An 8,770-nucleotide genomic window follows, 5' to 3' on the forward strand; every position below is an offset into this window, starting at 1 on the left:
GGCACACTAATAATGTACATACACTTGATTTTTAATACTGTGTCGTTACCTGGATGATCACCGACTGTGTTTGTTTTGTGAGAGCTGTTCATGAGTCCCTTGTCTATCCTGAGCAGTTCTTCAAAAAAATCCTCCAGGTCCTGCACATTCTTTACTTTTCCAGCATCTTCTGCATATGATGTTCGGCTATATGATGTTGAGATCCATCTTTTCACACTGAGGACAACCAAGGGACTCGTACACGACTATTGCATAAGGTGCAAACATTCACTGACGCTCAACACCATACATTAAGAGCCAGGGGGGTGTAAACTTTTGAACAGCATGATCGGTGTAAATAGTTAGTTCCATGTCTCCCAGAAGGCAAAGTACGATCTCATTTAGCGTCTGAAGGGCAGTAGTAAATGAAAAACAAAAAGACCTTTAAACAAAATTTACACCGTTCGTCCTGTTCAAAAGTTTACACCCCCCCGGCTCTTGAGCATCACTGAATGTTTGCACCGTTTGTAATAGGGCACAACTATAAATACAGTTATGTATAAATGTGTCTGAAGGTGGAATAAAGAATCTTTGAAATAAATAAAAACGCACCAAACAATGCAGCCACTTCCTCCCACAAAACCTACTGCTCATTCTGTCACTCAATGATACTCCATTTGTGCACACAGCAGGATGTGGTGGCTCTTTCGTGAGATATAATGCCACAGATAAAAAAAAAATAGCTTCCGTGCCATAAAAGAAGACCACAAGCTTTAAATATCCCTGTTTCTTAGCAACATTAATAGCGCTGGCCGTCTCTGGCAGAACAAGTCGTATACTGTACATATTACTTCTAGACCAAATATCATCTATGTGAGGAATAAAATCAAAATGCAAAAATAAAATCACGTCGCAGAGGAAATGCAAAGTTCTCTCTCTTGAAGTGTCAGTGTTACAAAACACTGACACTGGAGACTCCTTCCGAATGTGTTAAACAGTTTGTATGGAGCGTCGATCGTAGCTAATATGTCCAAGTCCCTGTGTTAGGTGTTAATATAAAAAAACGAAAACATATTTGCCTTACTGCCAGAACTGGCGTCCAACATTTTAAAAATCAACACCTTCTGACCAATCAGAATCGAGATCAACAGTGCTGCGGTGCGCTCACAAATAACCAAGCCTTCTTAAATGTACAAAAACCTTTTATTTCCACCAATGGATTGTTACACTTGTAGACATAACCTAGTAAAGCTACCGTATACAAAGGCGTCAGCTTATCTTTCGTCCTCGTCGTCATCGGACAAGCTGCAAAGGAATCCCAGCACCGTGAGCTGAAAACAGTGTGATGTGTGAGACGTGGACAGCTCTCGCTTCTCGGTCTGCTCTTCAGAAGCTGAAATGGTTCTTGATGTCTTTGATCTGCTTCATCATGTCAGCGATGTGTTCACTCCTACGAGGGAAATGAAAGGACAAACAAGCACTTAACTTGAAGTTTCGGTACTAGCGTCAGTTAGATTTTCTGGTTTTGAATTGATTAAATGACCATGTTGTCACTTGCTGTAGAAAGAGGGTTCTGAATGAATACATTTAATTTACAGCCTACCGCTCACTTGGCATGTCTTGGCATGTCTCACTACCTGGCATGTCAAATGGAGGTAAATAGCAGCAGTAAAAAAAAAAAAAAATATTACTGAGAGTGAGTATGTAAAGCAGTAAGTACATACAGTCAGTAAGCCTGTAATTAAGTCAGTCAGTAAATGAGTATGGCAGTAGGTATGCAAGTCAGTAAGTTAAAAAAAATAAAAAATCAGTATGTCAGGGAGTATGAAAGAAAAACAGTTCTGACAAAGTCAATGTCAGTAAACGAGTCAGTATGCCGGTCAGTAAGTATGTAAACGAGTCAATATGCCGGTCAGTAAGTATGTAAACGAGTCAATATGCCGGTCAGTAAGTAAGTAAACGAGTCAATATGCCGGTCAGTAAGTAATTAAACGAATCAGTCTTTGTCGGTCAGTAAGTAAATGAGTCAGTATGTCGGTCAGTAAGTAAGTAAATGAATCAGTATGTCTGTCAGTAAGTAAACGAGTCAGTCTTTGTCAGTAAGTAAGTAAACGCGTCAGTATGTCGGTCAGTAAGTAAGTAAACGAGTCAGTATTTAGGTCAGTAAGTAAGTAAACGAGTCAGTATTTGGGTCAGTAAGTAAGTAAATGAGTCAGTATGTTGGTCAGTAATTAAATGAGTCAGTCTTTGTCAGTAAGTAAGTAAAGGAGTCAGTATTTGGGTCAGTAAGTAAGTAAATGAGTCAGTATTTGGGTCAGTAAGTAAACAAGTCAGTATTTGGGTCAGTAAGTAAGTAAATGAGTCAGTATGTTGGTCAGTAAGTAAGTAAACAAGTCAGTATTTGGGTCAGTAAGTAAGTAAATGAGTCAGTATGTTGGTCAGTAATTAAATGAGTCAGTCTTTGTCAGTAAGTAAGTAAAGGAGTCAGTATTTGGGTCAGTAAGTAAGTAAACGAGTCAGTATGTTGGGCAGTCAGTAGGTAAATCAGTAAGTATGAAAGAAGGGGAGTTGAGACAATGATGCCGCAGGCCCCTGTGATTATTTTTCACCTCATGTGGTTTATGTGATGAACACAGTGTAGCAGTACAGTGTCATTTGTAATATTTGACACGATTTCTTTTTTTTTTTTAATAGCTGGCAGCCCTAAAATATACAGAGCGAAGGCTGATGGTGGAAGTATTTGAAGCTCTGTGTATGTGTTGACTCACTGTTCCTTTAAGACGCCCTGAACACACTTCCTCTGGTGGGCGTTTAGGGTTATAGTGGCTCGGGCCGAAGACGAGCCTTTATCCATCTGCTTCTTCTGGTAGTCCTTCTTCATGTTCACCTGAGAAATTGTCAGATCAGGAGATGAGACGAGATGATTATTTTTGGGTCTCTATGCAAATAAATAAACGACGGCTCAGACTGTCTAGACTGCTTCTAGTGAATGAATGATGTAGATATCCAACATGCACGTGAATATTTTGCCTTAATATTGCTCCGCCGTTGTCTTGTGAGGTCAAGTGACCAAACATGCACACTACCACGCGTTACGGAAATCCCCCGACCAGCATGACCACGGCATCTTGCTCATGTTCTATTCTTACTTATGTAAGAACACTACCCACGGAGTCGAGCGTGCAGGACAGCACCTAAAGTAACCAAATACCGACGGACACTTTTCCAGAACTTTATACTCGGCATGTTTTGATAGATCCTTGGTCTCCGTGACGCTCCATTCGACTTCTGATGTCGACCAACTAAATTTTGGGGCTTTCACAGCAATGGGGGCGACTGTTCGAGTGCAAGCATGCGGCAACAGGAAGTAGAACGTGTGCCTTCCAGTGCAACTGACCTGTGTGATTCTGTTGTCGAGGTGACGCAGCTGGTCGTTGATGGTCTGCAGCTCTTTCTTCATGTCCTTCTCGCTGTCGGACAGCACGGGAAGCTGACTGCGCAGGCTGCCCAGCACATTCTTCATCCTATATACGCCCACGCAAATGAGTGACCACATTTTTTTTTTTTCGAAATTGGCTGAATTGACGTGAACGTCCTGTTTATAACGAGCAAAAATACTTTTCACCCAGCATTATCTCCAGGAAAAGTCGGAACAAAGCACCTACCTGTTCATAATGGCTTCCTGCCGATATTTAGCGTCCTCGTACTTGTCGGCCAGGCGCTCTGCTGCCTCCCTCAGGCTCTTTCTGTTCGATACAAACCACAGAATGAGCAAAACACCGTGTACTACTGCTGGAAGCCACAAAACTAATGACTGAGGAAAGGCAGTGGGGCATTTTTGTTGATTTACTCTACAGCTAATGACAGCAGAGGACGATGAGGGCGGGGGATAAAAAAGAAATCAGTATTTTACTGATCCAGTGCATCAGATATAAATAAAACAGCTTAAAAAGATACACTGAGGTGGTTTTGGTGCATATTGATTCAAGTCATTTTGAATCAAGGCAGTGTTGATGGCTACCTCTCCTCCCGGCACATTGTGAGGTCCTCCAGCTGCTTGTTCTTCTGGCTGGTCAGCAGTTTGACTCTGTGAGTAAAACAAGCAGCCACCATGATCACAACTGATGTAATAGCACCATAATTAATAAAGCCTAATAATAGTAATAATAAGGAGAGTCTATTCTAGACAAATAAAATCGATTTAAACGTGAACCTTTTCTGCATTTCCTCGCGGGCCAGGTCCAGCTTGAGGATGTACTCCTCCCGAAAGACCTGCGTGGCTCTGTTCAGTAGCTGCAGACACTCTGGAGTGGGAGGGGAGGAGTCCTTATCCCCGGACCTGAAACACACACACACACACACAAACACCAGTCATGTTTACATAATGGAGCCATTATTAACTTAAGATTCAATTAATTCATTTAGTAAATATTGTGCATCGTTGATTATTATAAGGCATGATTATTCTAGAAGCAATTTGCAAACAGCGCCTTCAAGTGACAGTTCTATGATTTGTGTAACTTACCTGAGCATGAGCGGATTGGTGGAGCTGCGTGCCAGTATGTTCCGGATGTGCTGCTCGAACGAGTCGTGAGCCAGTCCACGCAGCGGGGAGCTTACAGACGTCTCCTCCGCTCCCACCCGCGAGCACAGCAGAGGAGGAGACGGAGGACGTATAGAACTACTGCAGGGTGAACAGGGGTTAAAAAACAAAAAAAAAAAATCAGCGTTAACGTCTGCCGTGGGTTCGTGGCTTAACGACGAGACGTTTAGCTAGGACAGAGTTACGGGTCACTTGCAGCAAAGGAAGCAGGAGACACTCGTAAGTGCTGGTGATGCAGATCAAGGTGGCACCCAGAGACAGATCAGACACGATCCAGAAACCACGAACTGGAGCTGGTAAACTATGTACACACACAAGCGCACAAACAAAATGATGGTCAACTCAACCTTAACTGTTTATCTTGAATCAAAAGAAATTACTTCATTATTTAATATCATCTCACACGATATTACCAGGGTCACTTAGCCAAAAAAAAAAAAGGGAAAGGGGGGGGGGTTTCCTATATTGTTAATTTTTTTTTAAATTCCAAATTGAATCTATTCTCACAGCTCTACTACGATGATGTAGATTTTCGCTCTTCTGTTATTACATGACTGTGGATTTTCAAATCTACCTGCTTGCGAGGGGTTTGGTGCAGAGGATGTGCTCGACTATGCAGCGCTGCTCAGCTGTCAGCTCCTGCAGGCTGTCCTTATCCTCCTCATCTGCACATACACATACATCACTTTTATTTATTTTTTGCTGGACTAGCACAAGATCCGAAGACATGGCGTTAAGGCGACGCCGCTACAGCGCGTCCTCACCCGACTGCAGGAACTTGTGGAGTTTGTTGAACCACGTGAGTCCTACACTGTGAACGCCCGCCTCGTGTGTACAGTGGTACCTGTGCTGACAAAGAGGGTCTGAAAAACAAAAACAGACATTTGTATGTATTAAGGGGAGCTATTGATACAGAGCAGGAACAGTGTATGCTGTTGGTAGAGGTCCACTGATTGGTCGGTTTTGCCAAAATCCACAACCATAGTCCGCTGTCGTTATACAGTACGAGAGCGGCCTCTAGAGGCGAAATAAAAACTATCGCTGAGAAATTTTGTTGTGTTATTTGAAGTGGGTTTTTTTTTATTCGTTTTGAATGTCTATAGTTTTATTTGTTATGCTACTTTTTGGTTCAATTTAGATGCATATCTTTTTATTTACTTTAATATATATTAATATTTATTTCATTTAAAAAAAAATTACGGTACATTTTCACGGTACAGTCAGTGCTGTTTATTTTTGCAATAAAATTCAGCAATATTTTACTTTGAGTGTTATGTTTTCATTCGGTTTCAATATTAAAAACTATCGGGTTGATTAATCGGTTATCGGCAGGTACGGCCAGACTTAGTTATCGGTTTCGGTAAAATCCATTATCCACCTCCATGTAATCGGATCGGGCAGGTGAAGTCCGAATCCGCTGGCTCCTCTTCTTCCCCGGCAGCCAGTTTGAGAGTGAGCTCCAGCTCTATGCACTCAAATACGTAGAGCGATGGCACCGTCTCGGATCCTCGCGACCACCTCTCTACGGCCTGAACACACACACACGCAGCAAATATTACACCATATTAACACTGAAGATGAAATTTTTTCAATTAAAAAATTATTGTTTTTTTTTTTTCATTTTTGATTCAATACCAGTATCAGAATATCAGCCAATGTCCAACACTTTAACCAAGGGTGGTAATAATTTTGGACCGGAGTGTAGTGCACTACTGCTGAACCTATACAGACTTTTAAAGTAATTGGAAATGTGCACACTTTATTAAAGGAAGTTTGTTTGTACGTACTCCACCGTCTTCTTCCCCCTCTGCCTCCAACACGACGCAGTGATAGAGGATTCCTGCTTCAGTTGCGATCACCAGGATGTTGGGCACGCAGGGCAGACAGAGCACGGCGCAGGCGTCGTATCCGTAATTATCTTCTGCAGCAGGGTACATGGGTAGAGGACCCAGGAGCTTCCCGAGATTACTGACACACACACACACAGAGAGATAGCAAAACAATGAAAGTGAAAACCCTGCACAACCTATTACACTGAAAACATTCAGAATGTTCTGAATATTACTTAAAATTGAGGGTAATTAATATATACATAATTAACTGCTCTGCGTTTCTAAACAAGAGGTCTTACGTGTAGGTGAGAGACGTGTAACTCAGAAACGTTTCCCCGTTCCCATAGAGGATGTATAACGGGTAAACCAGCAGGTGTTCCTTCAGGCGCGTACCGGCGAGGTGGCGAGGGGCGCTGACTAACGGCCCGAAGTCGAACGCCACCGCGATCTCGCCCAGAGAGGCTGCGTACGAGCGCCTTAGAGGAGAGAAGCAACCCAGTAAAGGGTTTGTTAGAGTAAGTATCGTTAATATTGGGATTCAGTCAACTGCCGGTTTATTCGCAGTGCATGACTTCTCATCTCAGGGCAGCTCCGATTAAAATGCAAGTGACTACACGGTAGGAAAAAAAAAAACGTGTTTACCCTCTTGGGTGGATGCTGGTCTCCTCCTCAGACTGAGACACGGGAAGCATTCGGGCTGGAGTCTGAGGCTCTTTAAGACTGTAGAACCTACAGACACAAACATCAGGTCTTTATAGGTTATTTTGTTTTAGCACCGTTTTCTGATTTCTAACAGCAAAGTCACGTCAATGGAATTTTCTGGAATACATATTGGACAAAATAAATAAATACATAAATAAATAAATAGATAAATAAGTCCCAACGAGGTGATATATATCTTTTAAGTCTTCGGGTCAGAAGCAACTAACTCTTCGATTACAGATCTCTTTATTCATGCTGTTCCCACGTGCTCACGGCTCTCGCGAGTACCTGATGGTGTTGTCTGAGGTGAGCAGCACTAGGTGGGGCTCCTCCGTCTCACTGGGGTACCAAGCAGCCTGGCGCAAGGTCACAGAGGTCAAGCTGGTGAAGAAGCGCTCAGCCACAGGAATAGTCCTGAGAAGAAAGAAGATTATTAGATTAGATTAATGGTACGGGTACGAGTACGAGTACAGGTACGGGTACGAGGACGAGTACAGGTACCGCCCATCCCCCAATCCCTAGAACCATTCATCATCACAGCGGTAGCTCTTGTGAACATTATACGGCGTGGCGCATCATTACTCAACTCACTTGCAATTGATCTCGAGGCGTCCACCTTCGAATTCGGACTTCTTGCCCCATCGTTGGGGTAACTCCAGCACTGTCGCCCCACGCTGACCAACGAGAGCCACATGATACTGAGTGGGACTGAGAAGCACCTGACACACTTCGAACAGCGGTGGGTTGATGCACATCAAAGTCTGTAGACAGGACCAGATAAAAAACAAAACACACACTCAGCAGCAGTCAGACACACAAGAGACTAACACTCAGAGAGGAAATATGCTTTGTTTTGTTTTGCTTTGCTTTTTAACTCATGGGATTTAAACACAGTCACTGACACCAGGAACAATTCTGACTGTCATTTGCAAGCCAAATAACATTAGCTAGCTAGCTAGCTAGCTAACTTTCTATAGTAAAACACTGTGCTGTCGTTTTCTGCAGGTTGGAAGAAATATAAATATATATATATAGTAATGTCTTAACACACTGGCTAATTAGTGAACACGCTACACTTCTAACCTGGTATTTCTCCGTGTGTGAAGGAAGCTCGGAGTTGAGCTGCCGGAGGTTTGTTGTATAAAACACGCTTTCCAAATTGTCCCACACAAACAAATCTCCGTTCAGGCAAAACGTAAGGTTTTTAACGATCCTCCTGCTCGTCCCCTGTGGCTCCAGATTCCGGCTCTCTTGCAGTTTACAGAATATTTCGTGATTAGGGAGCTCATCCCTCCAGCGGTCCCCAGCCAACATCGCCATTATTTTCGTGTGTGTGTTTCGTCGCAGGATGATGACGTCACGCAACTGGCGGGCTCCGTTTTATTAATGGAATATGTTTGTGCGGAGATGTTTGGGATTTGTTTAGTGAATCGCTAGTTTGTTAGTTGGTGCCGTAAATATAATATAATATAATATAATATAATAAACAAATAAACCGAAACAAATCATTTCCTTAAATTATGTCAAATGTTTCCTGTAAAATCAAGGTGTAGGTAGGTGTGAGGGTGTAGGTAGGTACCGTGCTGAAAAAGAGAAAGAAAAAGAAAAAAACAATAGAAACCCTTATAGAATTTGTCATAGTTTTAATGGTTAT

At 42.6% G+C, this 8,770-nt stretch overlaps 1 protein-coding gene across 1 annotated transcript; it reads right to left on the minus strand.

Moving 5' to 3' along the window:
* Positions 1-201: 201 nt before the first annotated feature.
* On the minus strand, positions 202-8,463 carry nup88 (nucleoporin 88). The gene is made up of 17 exons (XM_053618344.1): positions 8,200-8,463; positions 7,708-7,877; positions 7,405-7,530; positions 7,057-7,143; positions 6,714-6,890; positions 6,370-6,550; positions 5,961-6,111; positions 5,347-5,445; positions 5,157-5,247; positions 4,779-4,883; positions 4,505-4,663; positions 4,193-4,318; positions 4,001-4,066; positions 3,645-3,725; positions 3,377-3,503; positions 2,748-2,866; positions 202-1,429 (listed from the first exon to the last, which is right to left on the minus strand). Exons 1-17 carry the CDS (start codon positions 8,434-8,436, stop codon positions 1,366-1,368), a joined length of 2,166 nt encoding a protein of 721 aa, XP_053474319.1. The 5' UTR covers positions 8,437-8,463; the 3' UTR covers positions 202-1,365.
* Between the last annotated feature and the right edge of the window lie 307 nt (positions 8,464-8,770).

Source organism: Ictalurus furcatus, chromosome 28 (genome assembly GCF_023375685.1).
Source record: "Ictalurus furcatus strain D&B chromosome 28, Billie_1.0, whole genome shotgun sequence".
Classification (NCBI taxonomy): Eukaryota; Metazoa; Chordata; class Actinopteri; order Siluriformes; family Ictaluridae; genus Ictalurus; species Ictalurus furcatus.

Coding starts and splice junctions, on each gene's coding strand:
- nup88 (XM_053618344.1), bottom strand. CDS start 8,436: ATGGCGATGTTGGCTGGGGACCGCTGGAGGGATGAGCTCCCTAATCAC. Junction 7,878..8,199: donor CACACACGGAGAAATACCAG/GTTAGAAGTGTA, acceptor TCCTGTCTACAG/ACTTTGATGTGCATCAACCC. Junction 7,531..7,707: donor CGCCTCGAGATCAATTGCAA/GTGAGTTGAGTA, acceptor CTTTCTTCTCAG/GACTATTCCTGTGGCTGAGC.